This window comes from Molothrus ater, chromosome 5 (genome assembly GCF_012460135.2).
Source record: "Molothrus ater isolate BHLD 08-10-18 breed brown headed cowbird chromosome 5, BPBGC_Mater_1.1, whole genome shotgun sequence".
Classification (NCBI taxonomy): domain Eukaryota; kingdom Metazoa; phylum Chordata; class Aves; order Passeriformes; family Icteridae; genus Molothrus; species Molothrus ater.
Genome location: NC_050482.2, coordinates 49529924 through 49555069, shown reverse-complemented (window position 1 = coordinate 49555069; position 25146 = coordinate 49529924). Strand labels below are relative to the sequence as shown.

Sequence of the window (25146 nt, the reverse complement as noted above, 5' to 3'; positions counted from 1 at the left end):
CTTTTGGGTGAGAGTCAGGTATTACTGCCTTGCTGAAGAGCAGCACAAACAGCAGCAACTCAGATTTGTTACCTCTGAATCCAAAAGGAGGCAGATTATTTCCCATCTTCTGTTTGTTTAGGCAGCGGCTGTGCAGCCTAGTAAACAGGTGAAAACTTGGGTTCTTATTTCAGATTTCCCATTAAGATGGTGATGCATAACAATCCAAAAGCCAATTGAAGATCAGGATGGTGGAACCAGTTACATTTGACTGCTCATATTTTAAAATTAGTCGCTGTCTAGGGTATATTTGTTGCCAACTTTACATTTGCAAGAAATTTTCGGCTTAGAGCAAAATTGATGAACGTAGAGTTTCATCCTAGACTACAGAGTTGCACATGGGAGCAAAATGTCTGCTGCTACTGCTTATTCCTGCTTCTTTAAATTGTTTTTGGTTGTTGAGAAGGTGGAAGCTGCACAGTATTTCAGAGATTAAATAATGAAAATGAAGAGTCACAGTGAGTTCTTGCAGCTAGCGCAGGTTTAAGTGGAAAAACTTCTGATTTTCATCCTTCCTGTTTTTCAGTGCCCGAAGTGACGAAACCAAGTTTAAGCCAACCAGTGGCTGCCAGCCCAATTGGCAACTCTCCATCGCCACCAGTCAATGGTGGCAACAATGCCAAGAGGGTGGCAGTGCCGAACGGACAACCGCCAAGCGCCGCCCGCTACATGCCTCGGGAGGTGCCGCCGCGATTCCGTTGCCAGCAGGACCACAAAGTGTTACTGAAACGTGGGCAGCCCCCTCCGCCATCCTGCATGCTCCTTGGGGGTGGAGCAGGGCCTCCCTCCCCAGCAGCACCAGGAGCAAACCCAAACAACGCACAACCAGTGACAGGAGCACTGCTGCAGAGCGACAGTGGGACTGCAACAGGCAAGTGATGATAATAAGTGATAGTAAAGGAAGGCGTTGGTGCGCGGCAGGAAAGGGATGGCTGAAATTGTACATAAGCTTGTCATTATATAACAGAAATCAGGTTGCTTTTGGGGAGCTTCTGCTGTTTCAGTGTACAGGCTTCTGTTGGCAGCAATGGATATAATTTTTACTACTAGATGGAACAAGAGGTTTAATTTTTTCAAGTATGTTTTGAGTGGTTTTAATTGGTTGCTGAAATGTTCTGCAGCAAGGTAAATGCGAGGCATAAATAAACAGCATTTTATGGTTGTCACTGAGTAGTTCCTAATGGCTCTTCAGGTTTCTTTGACATGAATTTCCTGTCTTGTCACATTTTTGTATCATCTCGTAAAACAGGCATGTAGATGCCAGGTCTGCAAAGGGCAGGTGTCTGTCACATCTTGTCTGGAGGAATCACAAAGGCGACCTATTGCTCCTCACTTCTGTTTTTTGGTAGTAATTTTTTGTACTCAGATAAGCCTTTTTGTACAAGTGGTGACTGTTCTGTTTTTACTTTTCCATTCATTTTGTATTCCAGAAGATAAATTGATTTTAGGGTTGTTTGGTGAGCATGGGGAAGTTAAAGCTGCTCTTGAATTTTTTAGACCCTTGGTGAATTGCAGTAGCTGTAATATTTCTTCTTTAATCATAATAGCAGAACAAACAGAATTCCACTCAAAATATCTGCCTTTTAAAGAAAGACTTAGGTCACCTGTGAAGTCAAGGACAGCTTCAATTCTAACAATAAGAATTTTATAAAAAGAAATATTAAATACTTGCAAGTCAAGAAGAAGAAAATAACAATACCAGTATGTCTGAGTTTTCTTTGGATATCATGCCAGATCAATGGGATCGTGATTTTTTTACCATCGTGGAAATCAAACTTTTTTTAGTTCTCTGTGGTTTGGAATTAAAAACAGGTGACTTGTACAGAATGAAGTCAGCTAGGTGCAATGGCTGTCCTTATTAAATAGGATTCTAGGAAAAATAATAATTCCATTTGTTTTGTGGCTTCACTACTTCAATTCATTTGTAGTGAATCCCTGTATGACAGAGTATTTATCTTGTATTTGATAATTGCTGTTTAATAAAGGAGAAGGTGAATGTCAAACTACAATGGCAGAATTTTTACTTATCAGCTTAAAAACAGATGTGTTGGAGATAACTTTTTTTGTTAAAACACCTGAAACAAAACATGCGCTGAAGTCTATGATTCTTATATCTAATCCTGGTACTGTATGCCTTCACAGTTATTATAGTAGACTGACTAAGAAAAATTTGTGTTAGTGAAGCATTCTAAAAGTTTTCAAAACTTCTCATGAGCAACACTTTTTGCTGTTGGGTGTACTATATGTGGACCATTTTGAAGTATTTTGAGCGGCTCCTTAAGTTGTATGCATTTATTTGGTATTACACATTTTCACATTTTTACACTTCATTTAATGGTGCATTAACAACTAAGAGGGTACATGGCTGTATTAGCCAGTGGTTAGTTGCATTATCCTGATGGAAGTCAGGAGTGCCAGGAAAGATATGAGGCCTTGAGACCTGCCTCACCCCATCCATTTTTCTGCTCCATAACGAATTAACTGGGCTAGGGATCTGACTTACATTAAAATTACATCAGGTTTGTTTTTAAAACTGATTTCAGTCTGGATGACTTTTACCTATTCACCCAACTGAATATCAGTGAGAGCATAGATGGTAGCATATGAGAGTGTAGGTGTGCCAGAGGAGTGGGAATGAGCAGGTGAACAAGAGAGACACTGGGGCTGTGTCTCTCTTATTAGACACAGCCTTAGGTGCTTCATCAAAATGCTTATGGAAATGCAGTGTTATCTGCCTCATACATCACTGATCCCACCTCACATCTGGCTGTTGACAAATTGAACTTCAGTTTTGGCCCAATTTGGTCGAGCATGTATGCACTAATACTGTGGTTAAATTCATGCCACATGAAAGAAAACAAAAGCAGGTTCCCAATGGGGAAGACCATGCAGCTTACTTACTTGCTCACATTTTTATATTCACTAGATGGTCATGGGTGGCGTTGCTGAGGATAATATCAGAAGTAAACACATAATCCTTCTTCATATCGACTTTTTTCTACCAGGATTGACGTCCTTCTGGCAAAACTAGTGTCCTGAAAGATGTCACCAAGTATACTATTGTCTCATACCAATGCAGGAGACTGAGATGATGGGTATTCTATGTAATTCTTCCAATACCAATGGTAATTCAGGGCATACAAGACAGTTTTGGACAAAAAGGTTTAAATTTTATTGGTGAAAAGTCTTTCATAGTTATGATTATTGCCACTGTCAAAAGCAGCAAAGGAAGGCTGGTTTCATAAAACAATCCATTAAATTGTGTCTTAGCATGCTATATGTGAGCAAGCACCCCAGTCTTAGTACTTTTAGAACATCTTCACAGAAATTAAATGTTCTGTTAAAGCCACTGATTTGAAGATCTTGCTAAGTTCAGAGCTGCCTATGCATCATTCATTGTCTGAACCATTTCTAAGTTCAAAACCTTGCAACCTTGCAGTCTTTTGAGGTTGTCTTTGTCTGTCCTCTTTAAGTTCTTCCTGTGATCTGTGTAATCAGAAAGTTTTTTAATTGGAAGGAAAAAAAAGGTTACTCTGTGCTAAAAAGATAGACAGATAAAAATATCAGTAGAGTCATACTTCCTTGCTATTGTTCACTTTGCATTGAGGTTAAAGCAACAGAAGGAACAGAATGTACTTGGAAACTGCTTGATCTTTTGGATCTTGGTGGGTGGGACTTAGTGGTTGAAGACAAACTACTGTTCAATATTCAAAGCTTACAAGGGAGTTTCAACTTTTGCTGTAAAGTCTGGATCCTCATTGGTGGCCCTCGGTGAAGGGGGATCTGGAAGGCATTCATTGGATGTTCATTGTTTAAGCTAAGAACTGGAATCCTCAGACAGGCACTGAAAGCTGATCTTATCTTCTATTGAAAGTATTAGCAACCAGAAATTGTGATCTTTACTTTGGAATATATAACATAGGAATTGAGTCTGGGAGGGGAGTTTTTTAAGCTGTTTGCCTTATTTTCATGGAAGCTGTCATATGAGCCAGTACTGGTAGTATTAGTATATATTCACTTATGAATACTGCTGCAGCTGTTACTATGGAGTTTATGCTCTGCAAAACAAGTGGGATAACTGATGTCAAAAATCTGATGTTCTATGCTTGTAAATAATTCAGATTACTAATTACACCTTTTTTCGGTGTTTTCTTGGTTTATTTTCTTTTAGATTCAGCAATTGGAGGTGCTGCTGCTTCAAATTATGCAAATTCCACTTGGGGTCCTGGAGCCTCCTCCAACAGCGGCACCAACGCCAACCCAACTCACATCTGGGACAAGGTGATTGTAGACGGGTCTGACATGGAAGAGTGGCCTTGTATTGCCAGCAAAGATGCTGAGTCTTCTTCCGAAAACACCACCGATAACAACAGTGCCTCGAACCCTGGCTTGGAGAAGAACGCTCTGCCAGGAAGCACCACTAGTAACAAAGGAAAAGGAAGCCAGTGCCAGTCTGGAAGCGCTGGAAACGAATGTAATCTTGGGGCCTGGAAATCTGATCCCAAGGCTAAATCTGTTCAATCTTCCAACCCTGCTGCCGAGAGTAACAATGGACTAGGTAATTGGAGGAACTTGAGTGGACAAGACAGAATCAGTCCCGGTTCTGGTTTCAGCAACTTTAACCCAAATAGCAACCCATCTGCTTGGCCAGCACTGGTTCAAGAGGGCAATTCTAGGAAAGGAACTCTGGAATCTGATAGTGGTAGCTCCAATGCACAGATTAGCACAGTAGGTCAGACCTCTAGGGAACAGCAGTCAAAGATGGAAAATGCGGGTGTTAACTTTGTCTCTGGCAGAGAACAGGCTCAAATTCATAACACTGATGGACCAAAAAATGGAAACACTAACTCCTTGAACTTAAGTTCACCAAACCCTATGGAGAATAAGGGAATGCCCTTTGAAATGGGCTTGGGGAACCCTTCCAGGAGCACTGACACCCCTTCTCAAAGCACTGGAGAAAGAAAGACTGGGAGTGTTGGATCTTGGGGTACAGCTAGGGGGTCTTCTGGAACTGAAACAGTCTCTGGGCAGAGCAATTCTGGAAACCATGGGAACAATGGAAAGGATAGAGAGGACTCCTGGAAAGGAGCTTCTGTTCAAAAACCTAATGGGTCAAGAAGTGATTCTTGGGATAACAATAACCGGTCTACGGGTGGTGGGTCTTGGAACTTTGGCCCTCAGCATGCAAACGAAAGCAAATGGGGTGAAGGGAACAAATTAACATCTGGGGTCTCTCAGGGAGAATGGAAACAGCTGTCTGGGTCTGATGAACTGAAGATTGGAGAGTGGAGTGGTCCAAACCAACCAAATTCTAGCACTGGAGCATGGGACAATCAAAAAGGCCACCCTCTTCCTGAAAACCAAGGCAATTCCCAGGCTCCCTGTTGGGGAAGATCTTCCAGCTCTGCAGGAAGTGAGGTTGGAGGTCAAAGCACTGGAAGCAACCACAAAGCAGGAAGTAGTGACAGTCACAATTCTGGACGCCGATCATACAGGCCCACGCATCCTGATTGCCAGGCAGTCCTGCAGACATTGCTGAGCAGGACTGACTTGGACCCCCGAGTGCTTTCCAACACCGGCTGGGGCCAGACTCAAATTAAGCAAGATACCGTGTGGGATATTGAAGAGATGCCACGACCCGAGGGGAAGTCTGATAAAGGAACTGAGGGGTGGGAGAGCTCTGCCACACAGACAAAGAACTCAGGGGGCTGGGGCGATGTACCCAGCCAAAGCAATCAAAACAAGTCTGGATGGGGTGAGCTCTCAACCCCAACGGAGTGGAAGGACCCCAAAAATACTGGAGGATGGAATGACTATAAGAACTCCAATTCTTCTAATTGGGGAGGAGGAAGGCAAGAAGAAAAATCATCTTCCTCTTGGAATGACAGCTCTAGTAAGGATCAGGGGTGGGGTGGACGGCAAAGTAATCAAGGATGGTCTTCTGGAAAGAACGGTTGGGGAGAGGAAGTTGACCAAACAAAAAACAGTAACTGGGAAAGTGCAGGAAACAAGCCAGTGTCTGGCTGGGGTGAAGGTGGGCAAAATGAGATTGGAACTTGGGGTAATGGTGCAAATACAAGCTCTGCTTCAAAGGGTGGATGGGACGATTGTAAAAGAACTTCAACATGGAACGAGACGGGTCGACAGCCCAACTCCTGGAACAAGCAGCAGCAACAGCACCAGCAGCAACAGCAGGAGTCTTCTGGTTCCTGGGGTCCACCGCCCCAAACTCCCAGTAACGGGCGGCCTCCAAACCCAAACTGGAACAATGGACCACAGCCAGCTGCCCCCAAAGAGGAGGAGCCTAGTGGCTGGGAAGAACCTTCTCCACAGTCAATCAGTCGAAAAATGGATATTGATGATGGCACTTCAGCGTGGGGAGATCCCAGCAGTTACAACTACAAGAATGTGAATCTGTGGGACAAGAACTCACAAGGAGGACAGGCCCCACGGGAGCAGAGCCTGCCTACTCCGATGACTAGCAAATCACAAGCATCAGGTACTACTCTTGTTCCTTTCTTCAGCAAGCTCCTGTATTTGATTGTGGCCTTAATGCATAAGAGAGGTGCTTGTAGCCACCAGTTCTTGATAGTTTTATTCTATAAAGAAAACCAAATTCTGATTTGAATATTTGGTTCTGTATTTAAAGTGTCTTTAAAATTTGAATCCATCAGTCCTCTGCTTGTTATGCTTCAGTAGCTGTGATCTGAATACTGGTCACCTTGCCAGGAAATGTTTGTTAGCTGGCAAATCTGCATATTCAATTTGACCTCTGAAGAACAGGTTAAATTACAGAATCAAAAACCTTTAAGGACTGAGTCCAGCCATAAACTTAATAAGCCCAGCACTGCTCAGTCCATGACTAAACAGTGTCCATCAGTGCAAAAATCTGCTGGTCTTAGGAATATCTTCAGGGATGGTGACTCAACCACTTCCCTGGGCAGCCTGTTCCAGTGCTGGACAATCCTTTTGGTGAAAAGTTTTTCCTAATATCCATTTGAAGCCTGCCCTGGTGCAACTTGAGGCCATTTCCTCTTGTCCTATTTCTTGCTACTTGGGAAAAGAGACTGCCCTCAACGTGGCTACAGCCTGCTTTCACATATTTGTAGGGAGCAGTAAGGTCTCCCCTGAGCTTCCCTTTTTCTGGACTAAGTAGCATTTTTACATTTAATTATTAGAGAAATGAGGAGAAAATCTTTACTTATTTTTAGTCAAACATTTTGCTCTGAAACACTCAGATAACACTTGAAATGTAGTATGTCTGTGACAGGTTTTTTTAGTCAAGTTCGGCTTTGCTGTGTGATAAAGAATACTTGGAGAAATATTTTATTCTTTGGAATAAGGACAAGAAAAAGTTACATTGCCTGGAAATGTATTAAGAAATTATTGTTATGTAATCTTTTCCTCTGACTCAAAGACACTTTAAAAGAATTCTGTCTTGATTTAATATGTACTGCAAATATGTCCTATAGTCAGTATATAAAACCCTAAGTTAGATGCTTGTAATTAGTCACAAAAGTTCACAGATAGGAGGACAGTATTACATGTGGGGTTCGTGTTTAATCTGGGAGAAGAGTATTACTCATCATAGCATTCTCTTCCTTTTCATCCCTGGAGGTCAGTGCCCACTCTAAATTAGTTGTGAATGATTGTCAATTCTGTTGCACACATGCTTCTGAGAACCCAAAGTTCTCAGCAAGAAGAATGAAGCAGTAAATTAAAGACGTGGTGCTGCACTGCAGTAAACAGTTCATTATCTGAATGGTCTGTAATGAAACCTCTTTCTCCTTGTGCAGTCTGGAGCAAAAGCACTCCACCTGCTCCAGATAATGGTACGTCCGCCTGGGGTGAGCCAAATGAAACCAGTCCCGGGTGGGGTGAAGTAGATGATCCAGGAGCATCGACTACAGGCTGGGGGAATGCACCTTCCACCGCCCCGAATGCCATGAAATCTAGTGAGTATGGGCCAGACACCAGTTTCTTTGCAATTGCCTTGGAGATGTTTGTGTTTTTTGACATAGGTCACCTGTAGAGGATCTGTTGTCTGAGGCCTAAAAGCAGCGTTGAATGTTTTTATAGGATTTTGATGGATGAGTATTAAGTGTTTGTAAATGACTGAAACTTTGTCTTTTAAGGCAGTAAAATTTTCCTAACTTAAGAGTTAAATGAGCAACTCTGATTCTGGAAGTGCTGAAACACAGTAAGGAAATGTGTATTTTTCTTTTTTTCTCTGGCTGCCTATTTGTTACATGATAAGTCACCTGTTCTGACCATATCAGGAAAAGGCATGCGCAGTACTGACAAATTTCACTGTGGAGGCCGTTACATCTTTATCCATGCTTTGATAATGCAACTTGTCTTTGAATGGATTTTTTTAATTGTATAAGTGAAAAAAATTGTAACTCTTAAGAAGTGCACTTGTAGTAGAACCTAAATGCCTACCACGTTCTGTGAATGAGATGTTGAAATATTTTGAAAATTTACTTCAAAGTTAAAATTTTGCTATATTAAGAGTTTTTGTGGGTATTATTCTTGATGATGTAAGTTGTTTGTATAATTTTTATTTCCTTCTTTTTAAGGAAAAAACAACAAACAAAAGCAATGTTATTGCCAAAGTCAGTAACATTTGGATGTGAAGTTTCCTGTAGGGACTATTGATGATGCACAGGTGTTACTGAACTTGCTGTGATGATACCCACTGTAAAACTGTTTCCAGCCCAGAAGTTGCTTTTGCAACATGTAATTGTTTGAAATGAAGTGCTGTGTAGATAGCTTGCTGTTGGATTGTTCTCCCTTCCTCCCATACCAATTAAATAATTTGGCCATTTCTGAAACAAAAAAGCTTTGCTTCCTTAGTGTTACTGTTACAGCAGGCTTTCGTGGATCACCGGCTTCCCATGCCTGCCCCACAGACTTGGCATTTTGAGGATGCTAAGTTGATTTTAGATGGCTGTCTTCCTTTTTCTATAAAAAGATACCTAAATATGACCAAAATAAGAACTTCTGAAACTGATCCATTGAAAATTCTGTTGATTGATTAATGTTTAACACAGTCCTTTAAGACTATACCTGGTCACTTGCTTACCATGAGTGGTCTGTATGTGTGCCATAACCAAAGAACTGCAACCTACACATGCTGTTTTGTATGTGAGCTGTCCCCAGCTCTAGAGCAAAATCTAGGGACGGGATACAGGCCAGCTGTGATCAGAAAAGGGAAAAAATCAGTTTGGAGCCAAAAGAAGGAAGCCTGTTTAAAAAAGTACATTTACGTAGTTCTGCCAGCGTTGCATAAGAATATTCTGGTGGAAGTTTCATGTTCAAGAGTCCTAGAGAGCTATCAGTGCAGAAAAATAATCTCTGATCATGTAGTAGCATAGTATATATTTAAGCACTGTCACCTGAGATCAATTCAAGCTGCAGGGACTTCCAGTAAAACATTTCCAGATTGTGTTCTTGACTCTGCAGACATAATACTTTATTGTAGCCTTTTCTGTGTAAGTAGCAGTTAAAGGGCCAAGAGATAGATATTTTTTTTTTTTTTTTTGCACTTGGACCAGTGTTTCATAAGCAGCCTTCAGTTTTAGTACCCAATTGAACAGACTTAAAAAAGCTGTTTCCTCTGAAGTATCTGAGTGTTTATTTATGATGCATTTTAAGGTATCTCTTAAACCACCATAAAATGCTGCTGTACTTATTTTCATTATGGTCAGGATAGATATCCCCATGGTAGACTAATTGCAATTCCTGACTTTTTTTATATTCAGACATGTCAGGTGTTTGCCTTCAGATTGTACTTAGTTGTTATTCTTAAAAGTTGTTTTTGTAATTTTATGGAAGAGTGTAGGGCGAGGGGCGTATTAAGGTTTTGAAGTGAAAGAGGAATTAATTAATAAACCACCTGAACCAGAACCTTCAGCACCCCTGGTTTTTGTGTGTGCTTTGAAGGCTTTCATTTGCACTCAAAAATAGTAGGTTGCCTTTTAAATTAGCTGGATCTGTATAAGAGGTCCCTATTGCTGTTATATCTTTAAAAGTTTGACATTTCTTTAAAATAGTTGCACAACATGACATGTGAACGTGCCACCAAATCTCTCGGGTTTTGGAATTCGTGCACAAGTTTTTGCAGCTGTTAGAGTGAAGACACATTTTTGAATATTTTTTTTAATTCCTTTGCGATTCTGATGATCTCAGCCAATGTTGCAGTGTCATATCACCAGCTGCATGGTATTGTAGACTGCTTTTGAGCTTTTTTCTTGTGTTTCTAAAGGTTCTAAATCTATGCAAGATGGCTGGGGAGAGAGTGATGGGCCAGTGACAGGAACACGTCATTCCAGCTGGGAAGAGGAGGAGGAGGGAGGAGTCTGGAACACAGCAGGCTCTCAGGGAAGCAGTTCCTCCCACAACTCAACAAGCTGGGGACAAGGAGGAAAGAAAACACAAATGAAGGTAAAATGCTTGAATGACTCATTATTACTACTGTGTTGTCTGAAAACAGTCTGACTGATATGTTAGAGCACTATGCAGTTATTTTTTAGGAAGGTTTTGCAGAGTTACAGCAAGGTGCCTCTTAAACTAGTGTAAAAAAAGGGAGGTTTTTGGATTTATTTTAATATATTACACCTGTTATGACTAATAAATCTTCCAGTAGGTGTCAAATTCTTTTGGTTTGTAAGCTGTACAACCATTACTAAATGAAAATAGGTATCCCAAGGCTATTTCTCTTCTCTTGCTGACACATCTTTGTTAGGCTGCTGCTGTTGTTCTTGCATAGCCTGCTGAAGTTTGCATTCCACAGTCCCTTTGGCACATGAACTTCCGATTTCTAACAACTGTTGGATTTATGTCTGACTTATGTTTGTTGTTGTTGACATTTGGCCTCAGACAGGAGCAGGAGCTTGGCTGTAGTCCTGAGTAAATTTCTTTTTAAGGTTTGTTTGCATTGATGTTCTTTAGTACAGTAACACTTGTTACTATATTCATGTTAGAAGGACTGTGCTGTGTCTGCTTCTCGTGAAGTAGGTAGGGCAGACTCCAAAGGCAAGGCACAGCAGTTTCCTGAGACATGGAAGTACTACTGTGATATGGTGGGGAGTTTCACAATTCATGTTTCACAGAAATTATTCTCAGGGACTTTTTTCCTCACTTAAAGCTTTATTTCAATCACCAAAACAACTGAAATTTTTCACTGTTGAACTGTGTTAGTATTGGTTTTGGTGATCTCTAAATTACACTAAGACCAAAGAGAGATGCTGGTCAGCTCAGTGCCTGTGCAAGAGACACCATGCTAAAGGGAAGAAATCTGCCTCTGAATTGCACTAGATTAAAGAAAGGATTAAACTGTAACAGAAAAAAAAAATAAACAATGTTCACAAAGCTTTCCAGATTGCAGAATGAAACTGAAGGTGTGATAAACATTCTACATGACAATGTTCAGTCAGTTTGGAATATTTAACAGTGGGCAATTGTACAAGACACAGTATTTGGTAAATGTTTCCAAACATGTAAATACTTAAAGTTATTTTTTTCAGGAGATTAATTTCTCTGGTACTAGAATTTTCATTTTAAACATGTGCATCTCAAGGATAAAGAAGAATTTAAGGAATCAAGAAGTTTCTTAAAAATATTTTTTCCTTTTTTTTCAGTGTGCATTAAAAGGAGGAAATAGTGATTCGTGGATGAACCCTTTATCCAAACAGTTTTCAAATATGGGCTTGCTAGTAAGTAAATTTTTTTTAAAAAGAGAGTGCAACTTTGTTAAAGAGCTGTAAGCTTTAAATAAGTCAAAATATCAACTGTTTCAGAGTTATTTATCTGCATCTGCTATGCTGGGGTGTTGATTGTAATACCTGTAGTAGCTGGCTCAGAATGGCTTCTCAGAAAAACCCTAAATCTACTGTGATTCCTAAAGTTACTTTATGATAGTTCCTTCTCTGAGGTTGCAGTTTCCTTGCAAGTAATAGATTTGGGAGGGGAGATGTGTGTTTTCTCATTTTGTTTGTTTGGTTTTGGGGTGGGAGGATTGTTGCTTTTTAGTGTGGGGTGGTTTTTTTTGTTGCTTTGTTTCTGGGTTTGGTTTTTTGATTTTATTTTCATAACATGCTGTTTAGAGCACTTAAGATAGAGGCTCCTGCCTGTAGTGTCAGACATCTGTGATAAGTCCAAGGTATTCGTTCTGGATCTCAGCCATCTATCAGAAAAGGAGATTTACAGCTCTGTGTCTGTCTTGGCTGAATTTATATTTGAGGTACAGCAGGGTCTTTTTAGCAAAAAAAGGGCTCATTCTAAGTCCGTAAGTAAAGATTGTATGGTAAAGTGAATAAATATCACATCACTCAGAAAAGGACAGAGCCTTAGGGAAGTGTTTAAAAAATAATTCTATATAATTTTTTATATAAAGGAACTTCTGACAAGCTAATTTGCAAAATATTTTGCAGAATATTGTGCTAGTTGTCATCCTGTGAAGCAGGAATACTCTGTAATACTGGCTAGCAGAAGATGACTATACAGAGTTTGTGTGAGAAGTCTAGGGCTGCACAAGCTGACACTGACATGCTTAGGATTAGTTTGCAATGTCTTCTGGCTCTCAAGCTCTAGTTCCATTTGCTAGACAGTAGATGCTTCTGAAAGCTATGGGAGCACCCTGTCCCACACTACCAACTGAAGAATCCCATGGCAGTACACTTCAAGATTTGATGGCATGATGGGCCATGAGGATGAGCTATCGTTTTGGCCGCTATTTTCAGTGTTTTGTCATTCAACCTCTGGAACACAAGGCCAGAGGTTCATTTATGGAGCAGCTGTCTGTGCATCTTCCTCTGTTGCTGTGTCTGTGAGTCTGCTTTTACATGGGTGATCTTGCCATGCACAGCCTTAGGCGTTTGAGGCAAGGTGTGTCCAGGGTGATACCAGAAACCCTCGTGTTCCGTTTCAGTTTAAAGTGAAACTTTCATTAGCACAAGCGTGTTCTTCCTGCGTTCTACTTTTCTGAAATATTTCTCAGCATTGAATAGAAGTCAGAACTGAATTGTTTTGGGTTTTTTTCCCCCCCAGAGTCAAACTGACGACATTCCAGGCAGTAAGATGGACTTGTCTGTAGGTGAGTATATTTTAATTGCAATACATTTGAAATGTGAGATCACCTGTACTGTTTTTATGAGGATGATCTGCTGTACTCTGGAAGGGTTTGATTCTTAGTTTTAGCACTCCTCATAATGTAAGGGTAGAGTAAAAAGCATCTTCTGTTTTGTCTGTAAGCTTTGACTCTGGTGTGCAAGATCAGGATGCATACCTGTACAGAGCAGAGCTGTAACTTGGGGCAGAGGCATCTTTAAGACTGTTTTAATCTTTCTAAGTTTATATTCATTGTTACTGTTTTCCCTCCTGCGAGTAGGACATCCCTTTTACTACAGCTTCGTGGAGGTGATGTGAGGGGAAAAAAATTATCTTTTCTCATTGACTTCTTCAGTTGCGTGCCTCAGGCTATTACAGATTACTTTTCAGTAGAAGTAGATTTTATGTTCTGGATAGCTACACCACCATTGCTACACAGCTTAAGCATCATGGGCTGTGTGGTACCGAAGGTAGAACTGTGGTAGTCAAGACTTACTTGCATCTAATACCTGGTCTAGATTTGGTATTGTAATAGAATCCAGACAGATGCAGTGTCTTTCAGCTTAGAATCCATTACATTCTTAAATTTCTGTCACACTTCATAGGGGATTCAGTTGTTCATGTTTCCTAAAATTGCTATCTTTTCTGAAGTAGTGAAGGATCTCAGTCAGAGATTATAAGGATCCTTATTTATATGGTATGATACAGTTTTGTTAAAGGTAACAATTTTTTGATCTCCAGTTTGGCCTCATGCATCCTCCCTAGAACTCAGGCTCTGATTGTATCATGCTTCTCTAAAGAATGTCTAGGTGGAGGTCAGTCACCATCATGGGTGTTCAGTTCTCACCTGACTTCAGATGCTGCTGGTAAAAAACAGATCTAAGCATGTACAAATGAAGAGGATGGTAGCCTGGATTATGTTGATTATAGCTCTCTTAGTTTCTTATCTCCAAATTAAGGATCCTTTGGAGCTTTCAAGGACCCTCAGGCTATCAGAGCTTCTGAGGAGGTGACTGCTGCTCAGAATATCCTGTGAAAGGGTGAAGAAAGGCTGCATCTTTTACCTTGATATGTTGCTCTTTAAGTTTAGTGTGCCCATTAATGGTGGCATCCTTTGATCTTAGGTAGATCCATTACTTATGGCTTGCATTCTGTTTCAAAGGCAGAGAATGTAATAGATCTTCGTAGGTTTTTTGGTTACTTTTGCATTTAGCAGTTTTGCTCTTGTTGCTGATGGCATTTGTTTGTGGAAAGCCATAAGCTGTGTTGCTCAGCCCAGGTCTACTTCTAAATTTTAAAAGATGGACTTATTTATGAGTAGGCTTGGAGGGTCCTTTTTTATGAAGATGGTGTAACATTTAACCTGTTCTATGTTTCTGCGTGTAGAGAATTTGGCGCTTCATATTTATTCATACACAAGTGGTTTTGCCTACTGTAGAGGGTAATTCAAACTTTTTGCATTTTGTCAGTTGTCATGTACTTCATAAGGTAAAGCTATTCTTTATCCCCCTCCATTATTTATAGCTTTAGTTGATGGGTTCAAAGGACAAGACTCACATGACGCATTTCAAAGTTGCATTAGAATTTTTTGTGAATGGGATAAAGGAATGCAATCATTTCTCTCAGTGAGGCTTTGTTTATGCTGGAGTTTAAGCAGCTGCCTCAGCACTAAGTGACATTCAAATCTGTGCTTCAAGCCTTCAGAGGTACTCTTTTAATGTTTTGTGTATTTTACAAGGCATCATTCAGTAATGTTTGAGGAGCTGATTGGATCATGAGGATAACCAGAGGGGACAGAAGGGTGTTTCTGTGGCTTAGTCATCTTGTGTTGGCATTGACCCAGTTTCATTTCAGACACTGATGCAACTGTGCCTCGCTTTCGGTTTCTTTTCAAGCAGCTAATGGCCAGGGCTTCCTGTGTAGAATTAAAGCACATGAGCCTTTTAGTGCACGTTGCTGGCATTGTGTGCAGTGGTTTGATGTAGGTATTGACAGCACTGAGCTGTTTGTGACACTTTGTGAGTGCTTTTGCAGAGCCAGTTGTAGCTTTCAGGATGTGTTAGAAAGGGATCAGAGAAACACAAGCTCATCCAGGTCAGTATGACTCCAGTTACAAGCTAAGATATGTAGGTGATTTGTCAACTGTCTTGTGATAAATGATGTTGAAGGCATCTGAGAGGATGAAGCTGGATCAGCTTTGAAAGCTGTGTGGGTAAGAAAAACCCATGCAATTAGTGGTCAGTTTCATAGCTTCTTGGCAGTGGCATCGCTGTGAATGTTAATAGATTGGGATTGGACATTAAGAAGAGATGCTGGATTTGAGAAGCTTTCTCAAAAAAAGTTGTCTTGAAGGTGTTAAAGCGATTAGCTCTCTGCTCTGATAGAGGGTCAGTGTTTTGTCAGTGGTAGGGTAGGTTATCCATCACCAACTTCCTTTGGAAAAGTCACAGATTTTCTTGTTAATTGTGCTGACATGCTTTTAAAATGATTCTTGGAAAGACCATCTGTGCTACTAACTAAATAGTATTCTTTAAAACTAAAAATACCAGTAAAGCTCATTTCTATCACATCCGTATTTTAAAACGAAGATGTTTTCCATCTACTCCAACGTAGCAATATGCATCTAATAGCCTACAGGTGCCACATCTGACCAAAAAGGTTGTTCTTTGGCAACAGTTCAGCGTGTAAGGTGGCAAACTTCTTCCGGTCAGCTCTTTGGCTGTTGATAAAGCTTTTAGAGAAAATCGATGTCTTGTTCACCGTCTATGTTTCAGTTTGGTCATCTGTTACTGACATCTCATACTTCACCAGGTTACTGACTAAACAATGGCAGGAGGCTTTAGAGGGTGTTTGAGAAGTGTCTGTGTTACTGGTTGTGTTATTGTGTGCAGGCTGAAAGAGCTTGGTTGTCTGTCTGAAGTTACAGTATACCTGTTGATGTCTTGTGTTTAAGAATTAAGCTCATGTGACTGTAGGACAACCTTGACCAAATAATGTGCATGTGACCAAATTTTTCGAAATGATCTCAAATAATTTCTCAATGTCAAACCCAGCAGAAGCTAAGCAGAATACATGGAGAACTTAAATAGTAGTCTTTTTACATACTGAATCCCAAAAAATTACTGTGCAAGTTTTGGGAGACACAGAGAACTAGGTATTAATTAATATAATTACTTGAAATGTTTGTGTTTATATCTCTACATAAATTTTGATAAATACTTCACCTTAAACTCTATAAAGTAAATTGACATGTTTGGTGTTAAATGAAACTTCCTACATTTATTTTTCAACACTTTTAATACCAACTGTAGATGTGCTAAATTATAAGACAGATCTTAAAGAGTATTTCTTTGGCTGTGAACCTGCTGTCATGAGATTATTTGCACTAATTTCATTTTTTTGTTACAGGTGGTCTCCCAGATAAGAAGTTTGAGGTAGATAAACGAGCTGTGAATCTCGGGGATTTTAATGACATGATGAGAAAGGATCGATCTGGGTTCCGTCCACCTAATTCCAAAGACATGGGAACCACAGATAGTGGGCCTTATTTTGAGAAGGTGAGAGAAATATCTTTAGATAAATTAATAGCAACCTCTTTGTTCAAGATCCCAGTTTTTACCCTAGTTCTCAGCAGGTGCTAGATATTGAATAACCCTGATTGAGCTCAGTAGTAAAAGGTGTGGAGTAGTTTTATTGGTAGAATGAATGTGTGTATAAAACAGGTGTCAGGGTGTGCATAGACAAATGAAATTGGAGAAAGTGAGGCTTTTTATTCCAGAATAGACTGGTTTTGATGTAGACAGATGCCTTTCTTTCTTCTTGGAAGGGTAAACTACTGGTAGCAATAAAATTTGTTATAGGTTTCATCATGATGATTCTTTCGGCTACTAACTACTGTCATCTGCTTTAAAGAAAATTGGTTGAGATCTAAGTAAATATAAGTAATCACAGTCTTCCAAATATTTTTCTTCTTTCATGTCTGGCATTTATTGGAAACACCCTTTCTAAATTCCACAACCCCTTATGCTGTATGTCCATGTACTGTAAGCTTCTGTACGACATCTGTTTCTCTGTGACATCTGCTGTATGTTATGATAGTGTTTCTTTCATATTCTTGCCTATTTTAAACAGAAGCTTTCACTGTTATTATCAAATATTAATTGCTTCCCATTATGAATTGGAGAGTGTCCAATAGATGCAGAATGCTCTAGGGCTGTTTTGGGTTTTTTTGGATACAGTTTATCACATGTAAAATGGAAAACAAATTTGGTTTAAAAATTCTGAAGGCGTGTTAACTGTCTAGGAATTTTTAACTCCTCCATTTTGGTATAACGAGCCAAAAAGCAGTTTTGTCAACTCCCTCTGGTGGCATAATTAATAAATACTATGAGCAAAGCTAATGCGTTTCCTAACAAATTATGCTGGTAGGTGTGTGCTAACATTAGGAATTCATTCAATATTTGTTTGCTTCTGTAGTGGTAATAGCCACTATCAGAAACTAATTTCATGAGAGTTCAAAATGTATTTTTAAAAAGAAAACCTAAGAGTATCTCCTTGGACCAAAATCTTAATTGTCGAGTGGTCGTTTGAATCAGAAGTTTTGTCCTTGTAACTGCTGTTACCAATTAACTTTGCTTCTTCCTAGTCACTCACCGTCCCTCTTTCTCTCCTCTTGCGTTCTGTTGCTTCACTAACCAACTCCTGCTGTTGGCTAACTGCTGCTTCAGCTGACTTTGCCTTTCTCCAATCAAGATGGGTGCCTTGGGGATGAGGCTCCCTGCTCTCCCTTCTCCCCTTCTCCCAGCTACAAGCTGTCTCCCTCTGGTTCCACACTATCCAACGTCGGCCTTGGGGCAATCGGCTCAGGGCTCAGTCCCCAAAACTTCGCTGCTAGACAAGTAAGCAGGCCACCTTATCAGATGCATTGTTATAAGGCTGCAACCTGGGCTTAATCCTGGTTAGTTGGTTGCTTGCATTTGTTTTTCTGCTGAATAGGTTAAAATTGTTAATGGAAATTTCATCTGTCTCAGGCCATTGAGAATCAGTCCACTTTGGTTCCTAGCATCAGAACATACTTGGTCTGGTGTTGTTGGCCTCTTCCTAAGTTGCAGTGCAGCAGCAGGTGGATGTGCTTTTCAGAAGTTGTGGAGTTAGTGGTATCCTTTACTTTAATTGCTGGCTTAAAACCTGGTTAGAGACTGTTGGTTTGCCTCATCAAACCCAACACTGAAGTTTTTCAGACTCCACTCAAAGGCCTTGTATGTAGAAATGAGCCTGTAAAAAGTTGCAGTGATTTAGCATTGTGCCTGTTCCCTTCCCCCTTCCTCACAGTTCTCAAAGTAAGGATTGATTTAGTAGCCTTTAAAAATTCTTGAAGTAGCGTTATTTTTATGTACAGGGAAATGGTGGGGAACTAGTTAAGTGATTAACAGCAGTTGGGAAGAATTTCTGGCTTTTATGTTCTGCCTTATTCTAGAAGAAAATACTTTAGGAATACTAGGAAATGAAAGAATAGTACCTAATTATTGCAGCTGGTCTAGCTTATGTAGTCACATGCCTAACATGATGGTGTTTCTTTGTGTTGTCTTTCTGTTTCTATGTGACACAGTGTTGAACATCAGATTGAGTCCAAAATTTGCAGACATGTTGTTGATCTCAGTGTGCAGAACTCTTGTTATAGAGAGGAGTTATAGAGAGAGCTGAAAGTGTAACTGCAGCTTCAAGGCCTCTCAAAAATTTTAGTGTAGTTGACTCCATCTAGCTCTTTCCAGGGTAAAACCTCTTGTCTTTTGGGGGTTTTTGTTTGTCTTCCTACATGCTTAGGAGTTGCTTCTGAATGAGAAGATACTTTAGGTGGAGGGGGATGCAGGTGAATGAAGCAATCCATAGTGCTGCCAGTGTAGAAGCAGGAGGAGAGACTTGTGTTTGAGCAAAAGGATAGCAGAGGATACACAATATTAATGGTAGGAGTATTATGCACAGTGTTATGACAGGATTTATGAAATCGTGGTATATAAGGGAAGGAAAGCTTTTAGTGAAGGCTTGCACAATCACAGTTTGGAATTATGGATTTAGGTTGAGTGCAACAATGCTGGCATGGACAGGCAGAATAGGGAATGATGGCTGAAGAGTGGAAAATACACTCTTCAGAACCCCAGGTATCTGAGGGTCACAGACACCCTGATAGCAGGAGATGGGAAATTCTGAGGGTCTTGAAACTGAAAAGACAAATTCATGGCCCATAAGGATGCTTTGGAGTATGAGCTTCAGCTTTTAGAAGCAAGAGAGTGTAGCTTAGTTAGCATATGAGACTGTTGATAACATTTCTTTTTTTTTTAAATGGTACCAAAAAAAGTTTGCTGAAGAGTCTGAAATCATGAAACATAATCATAAGTTTTCCTGGGTCTCATTCATGCATTAGGGTTTATTACAGAAGTGGCTTATAAATCAGTAAATGCTTCTCATTAAAAACTCAAACAGCAAGTATTCTTGTATTAGAAAATAAACCACTAAAGAAAACCCCATGACTATTTTTCTCACTTGAAGATTTTCTTCAAATTTAGTGGGAGAAAAGGGGAAGGAAAATATCCAAATCCAGAATGTTGAAGTTTTCATGGCAGAAAGGAAATTTATGAAATTTGAATTCTAAAATAGTATTAGTTAATGAAAGGCCTACAGAGGAAAAAAAAATAGCCTTGTGAGTGATATCTCAGCAACCTGCTCAGGAAAAATACCCTGTCTTCTCTGAAATGGGGGACTAGAATTCTTGTTGGTAGAGTCTTGCCATGCTTTTAAGCCAGTTGGAATGAAGTTTTTAGTTTGTTGTTTGTACTCCAAGTTTCCATTTCCCAATGCATAAAGTGCAAAATATTAAAACATTAGATTTGTCATGTCTTGAAGTTAGTAGATAAGCATGACCCTTCAGTGTTCAAGGAGAAACAACCTGCATCTCAAAAATGTAGTACAGTGGCTTTAACCCAGGTAGACTGTTACTGATTTTAGCCAAATGTCTGTAATTCTAAGGGAACTCTGTTTAAGTCAGTAGCTTGGCTCATTGTTACTGAGATGTAGTTATTAGCATAGCCTGCAAGATTCATCTTCTCACTACTGCTTTAATTTTGTAGGGTGGCAATCATGGTTTGTTTGGAAACAGCACAGCACAATCGAGGGGCATGCACACACCAGTGCAGCCACTAAATCCTTCCCCCAATATCCGGGCGCAAGTGCCTCCCCAATTCCTTTCTCCCCAGGTAAGGAATTTATAGCAACTGATTACTTGTAAAAGTAGAGCTACAGCCTTCAGAGCACATCATTGAGGTTACTTATACATCTGTCTTGGTCTCAATTTGATGTTAAAAAATTGAAAAATTGGATAAGATAAAAACATTAAAATTCGTAGTAAAAGTACTTAAAACGCAATGCAGAAGCATTAGCATTCTATATTATTCCAAGGCAGTTGATCATAAATGCTCGCTACCAGTATTTTTAAACCTCAAAAGTGAATTTGGGAATCCTGTGTCTTATATAGGCTTTTGCAAAGTATTGTAAAAAGAACAAATAAACGTGAAAGCTTAAAGCTTCTGAAGTGTGGCAGGTTGCTTAATTTTTTTAAGTAGTCTTGTCCTGTGCTTCCTGTCCCACCCCCCCTGGAAGAGAGGTTTGATGAAGGGGCTACATGTTACATTTACATTGCAGAGCTTAATCTTAAGACCTCAGGGTCACCAAATGTACAAGTTTACCTTTTGCTTTGGACTTGGTGAACAGTTCTTGAGATTCTCTTGAATTGTACTTGTGTAACTCTGCAGTAATGCAGGGAGAAATGGGGGGATTCTTCTCCACCTACTCCTGTCTTTTACTGTATCCTATTAAATGTACAAAGAGATTAACTCTTTCTGTGAGGCGCTGTTTCTTTGCTCCAGTGACTGCCTGACTGCCTTTCTTTTCCCTTGTCAAGCAGTACGTTTTTAATGTGAAAATGCAGTACTGTGATTACTGGTTAGCTGCATATATATCAGCATTTAAATTTAGTACAGTCTCTGGCACCTGATTGGTTGGGGGAATAACCTTTGTGTGTGTGTCTGCATCTGTACATGTAATACCGTATACTGTCAATCAAGTGAGGTATTTACTCTGCCCAAGTTATAGATTGTGCATGTTTAAATGTGATGTGTTAATAAATCTGTAATGTCTTTCCCAGAACACCATTGAAGATTGGTGTCATGCTTGTTCCTGTATAGAAATACTTGTACTTCATCATCATCTCCTCGTAGCAGTGTGTTCAGGATATGTAACTGCTTTCCATGCAGGTTTCGGCCTCCATGCTCAAACAGTTTCCCAACAGTGGCTTGAATCCTGGTCTTTTCAATATGGGCCCCCAGCTTTCTCCACAACAGATTGCCATGCTGAGCCAGCTTCCACAGATTCCCCAGTTTCAATTAGTAAGTAGCTAGTAATCTTGTGAGACAAGACAGTTTGCAAATTGTCTGCTGAGTTTTCTTTTTATGCTTATTCTAATTCTGTTTTGTTCTACTGATGTTATTTTGTGCAAGTATTCCCTCTTTGCTATTTGGGGTAGTAAAGTCCTGCTAGAAGGCAGCAGATAAACCAAATAGGCCCGTGTAATTATTGTGGATTACAGTGGGTTAGTAATGGCTAAGCCATGTTTTTGTACAGAAAGCAGTTGTTTGTTGATTTTTCATCAAGTTTTCTTCAGAAAAAACTTCAGACTTCCAGTCATAGTGATGGTAATAAAGCAGGTACAAGTAATTCTGCTGCACAGTGTTAAATGAGAAACATTTAACATTTAAGTGAAGGATGTGGTATTCTTCTAATCCATTCATTGTCATTTTATTTGAGTGAGTGGAATGAGAAACAGTTTACCTAACTTCTGAGCCAAGCATTTGCTAGTGAATAGCTCCTGGCAATTACATTTCGCTTGATGAGCTCTGTATTTTCATTCTTCCCACCCCCCCCCTATCTTATAGGCTTGTCAGCTCCTCCTTCAGCAGCAGCAGCAGCAACAGCTGTTACAGAGCCAGAGAAAGTTATCTCAAGCTGTGCGACAACAGCAGGAGCAGCAGGTGTGTGGCACTGGTTTTGTCAGTCATATGAAGTATGAGGTTTGCTGGGGAAATGCAGTCTGCAGTAGAGATGGTGCTGGCTTCAGTAACATCACCTGCTCTCTTCACAGTGCACTTTTTGGAGAGCAAGGTCTTTTGTATCTCCTCTAATTCACTGTTTCTTTATGTTTATTGGAATTTGCATTGCAGTATAGCATAGATGAAGCAGTTTTTCTCCCATTTTGCAGATTGCTCGTATGGTGAGTGCCCTCCAGCAGCAGCAGCAGCAGAGGCAGCCTGGCATGAAGCATTCGCCATCCCACCCTGTTGGGCCTAAGCCACATTTAGACAGCATGGTACCCAATCCTTTGAATGTGGGTCTCTCAGATTTACAGACCAAAGGGCAGATACCTGGATACGGTTCAGGTGGTAAGTGCTCTGTGGAAGTAGGTTTGGTGCATTGCCTGTAGCTTCCCTATTATTAATATGGTAATTGTATTAGTCACTTATGTCTGGGTCCAGAAATGAGTAATTTATGTATAAGCATTAGAGCAAAGGTTATGACAAGTGTCAACTTTGAATCAAATTGCATTATTTTTCATTGCGTGGGAAGAAGACAAAGAAGAAGAAGAAAGCATATCGTGGCATATTGACATAACACACTTATTTGGAAGTTGCCCCTTGAACATACCTTTTGCTGTTGTTGATTTCTTTTTCCCACCTTTTTGTTATGATTGCAATTACTCCCCATTTAAAGATGCTTAAAAACAAAACAGAAGATGACAATTGAGTTTTGTTTGTTTCACAGGCTTTGGCTCAAGTGGCATGGATTATGGCATGGTGGGAGGGAAAGAGGCTGGAACAGAATCCCGCTTTAAGCAGTGGACTATGATGGAAGGGCTGCCCTCTGTGGCTTCACAAGATGCCAATATGCACAAAAATGGTGAGAGGGGGAATTTTGGGAATGTCCTTGTAGTATCATCTCTCCAGAGGTGAAATAGTTTAAATGAAACTGTTTTGCCTCGCCAGCATGCATCTTAAATATTTTTGTATTAATACATCATGCTCCTGAAGATCCCAGCCTTTCCCAGGTGTAAATGTATGTTTTTAATGCTGCAGGTGCAATAGTGCCCCCTGGAAAGGCTCGTGGAGGATCGCCCTACAACCAGTTTGACATAATCCAGGGCGACCCGCTCAGCAGCCACGCAGGCCCTGCTGGTGATAGTTGGTTACCTGCCAAATCTCCACCAACAAACAAGATCGGAAGTAAATCCAGCAATGCCAGTTGGCCTCCAGGTATTACATAAGGGCAGGGGTTGTGTCCTTGCTTTGGGATAGATGTGCTGGACCTTTCCTCAGCATACTTACTTAAGTAACCATTGCAACGAAAATACTTGGGTGGCTTGGCATTATCTTACTTTTGGAATTTCTTCCACATTAAAGTAGAACATAAGTGTTGAATTTCCAGTAAAAAATGTTGGGCTAAATATGAACTAACTGCTGAATTGCCTGAGTAGTGTTTGGTTTTTGTTCAGTGAACTCCTGTCTTCTGTGATTGTGTGACTTTACATTTACAGAAAATTTAATGAAAACATATGTTCATAGAATACACACCAATATCTCCCTTCTTTTGTACTGATTCCTTATTTGTGCTGTGGTAGACTGACACAGTGTAAAAATTATTGATAGGATGGAATCAAAGAAAAATATGTGAAGTAGGGCTTTTTGTAGGGCTTTTTTTGTGGTGGAGGGAACACCACACTCTTGTGGTTCACCTTTGTTCATGTCGCATAAAGACTTGCAACACTTCAGTTATGCTCAGGAATCTTGTGGCTTAGGTAGAAGTCTCTTGCTTTTGGGATGGCAGGCTGGTGCACATTTTTTAAGTTTTGTAGTTTCACTGGCAAAATTTTATGTTTGTGCTAGAAAACTCTCTAGGAAAAGTACGTGTATATTTGAAAATACACATCATTTTCTATATAAAACATTCATTTAAATAGAGTGGTGTCCTTGAAGTTGCACAGATTAATCACTGATGCTGTTCAGCAAATAGTGGTTGCTGTGATTTTTCTCTTGTCTGGAAGACAGTTGCATTCCAGGAGAACATTACTAACTCAAGTACAAAAAAGTAAAAATCCAGGTACATCTCTTAAGTAAAGAAGTAGCACAGACCTTGCATCAGAAAGCCTAGGAATCTATGTGACAGACACAACTGCAAGAAATCTAGAAAATGTAGTTGAAAATTTTTGAGGGAAGCCCTCAGTGTCTAACGCCAGCAAGGAAACATCTTCTGATGAGCTAACAGAGCTAAAGAATTAGTTCTCTCAAAAAAATCTGCACATCCACAAACTTTCATAGTGCTCACTGCGTTCTGTACAGGTATGTTTGTGTTACACCTCTGTCAGCCTGGTTGTTAGGTATGGAGCTTTTTGGACTGAAGTTGCTGTTCATAATGCCAGAAACTCCCAAAATTTAATCTTTTATCAGGCTTCACTCACAGACTCATTGTTACTGAACTCAGCCACCATTCCCCTGTATTATACTAAGACAGTACTGCTCGGAATGTTGCAAGAGACACACGAGGGTCAGCTCTGCCATGTTTCCAAGTTTGGAGCAGCCAGTGGCTTTGGCAAGGTTCTTGGTTCAAGGCCAAAACTGTTACAATAAAAAGCTAAAAAAAGTTTAAAAGCTTGATAGCTACTCTTTGCCCCTTGTTGATATCGTAGACTTCCCTAGTGATATCTGTAGTCCCATTGTCAGTCATAAGTAAATTTTTTTGTTGCTGACTGCCTCACCACGGTGAGAGGATAAGTGAAGTTCACAAATTCTGAACATAAAATTTCACTGAGATCCTCAGTACCATCCCTCGTTTCTTGTGAGAGTAGCCCAAGACTATGATTGCAGCCCTCATGTCACAGATCCCCAGTTTTGGCAGGTG

General features: G+C 40.1%; 1 protein-coding gene across 1 annotated transcript in view; it reads left to right on the top strand.

Moving 5' to 3' along the window:
• TNRC6B (trinucleotide repeat containing adaptor 6B) overlaps nt 1-25146 on the top strand; it is a 119483-nt gene that overhangs the window by 83870 nt on the left and 10467 nt on the right. Inside the window, exons 7-20 of the mRNA XM_036401673.2 lie at nt 566-910; nt 4211-6538; nt 7836-7994; nt 10307-10485; nt 11682-11756; nt 13090-13135; nt 16558-16706; nt 17877-18047; nt 20274-20399; nt 21456-21587; nt 22134-22229; nt 22457-22637; nt 23017-23151; nt 23328-23504. Of these exons, the coding sequence (XP_036257566.1) occupies nt 566-910; nt 4211-6538; nt 7836-7994; nt 10307-10485; nt 11682-11756; nt 13090-13135; nt 16558-16706; nt 17877-18047; nt 20274-20399; nt 21456-21587; nt 22134-22229; nt 22457-22637; nt 23017-23151; nt 23328-23504 (4299 nt within the window). The remainder of the gene's footprint in view (nt 1-565; nt 911-4210; nt 6539-7835; nt 7995-10306; nt 10486-11681; nt 11757-13089; nt 13136-16557; nt 16707-17876; nt 18048-20273; nt 20400-21455; nt 21588-22133; nt 22230-22456; nt 22638-23016; nt 23152-23327; nt 23505-25146) is intronic.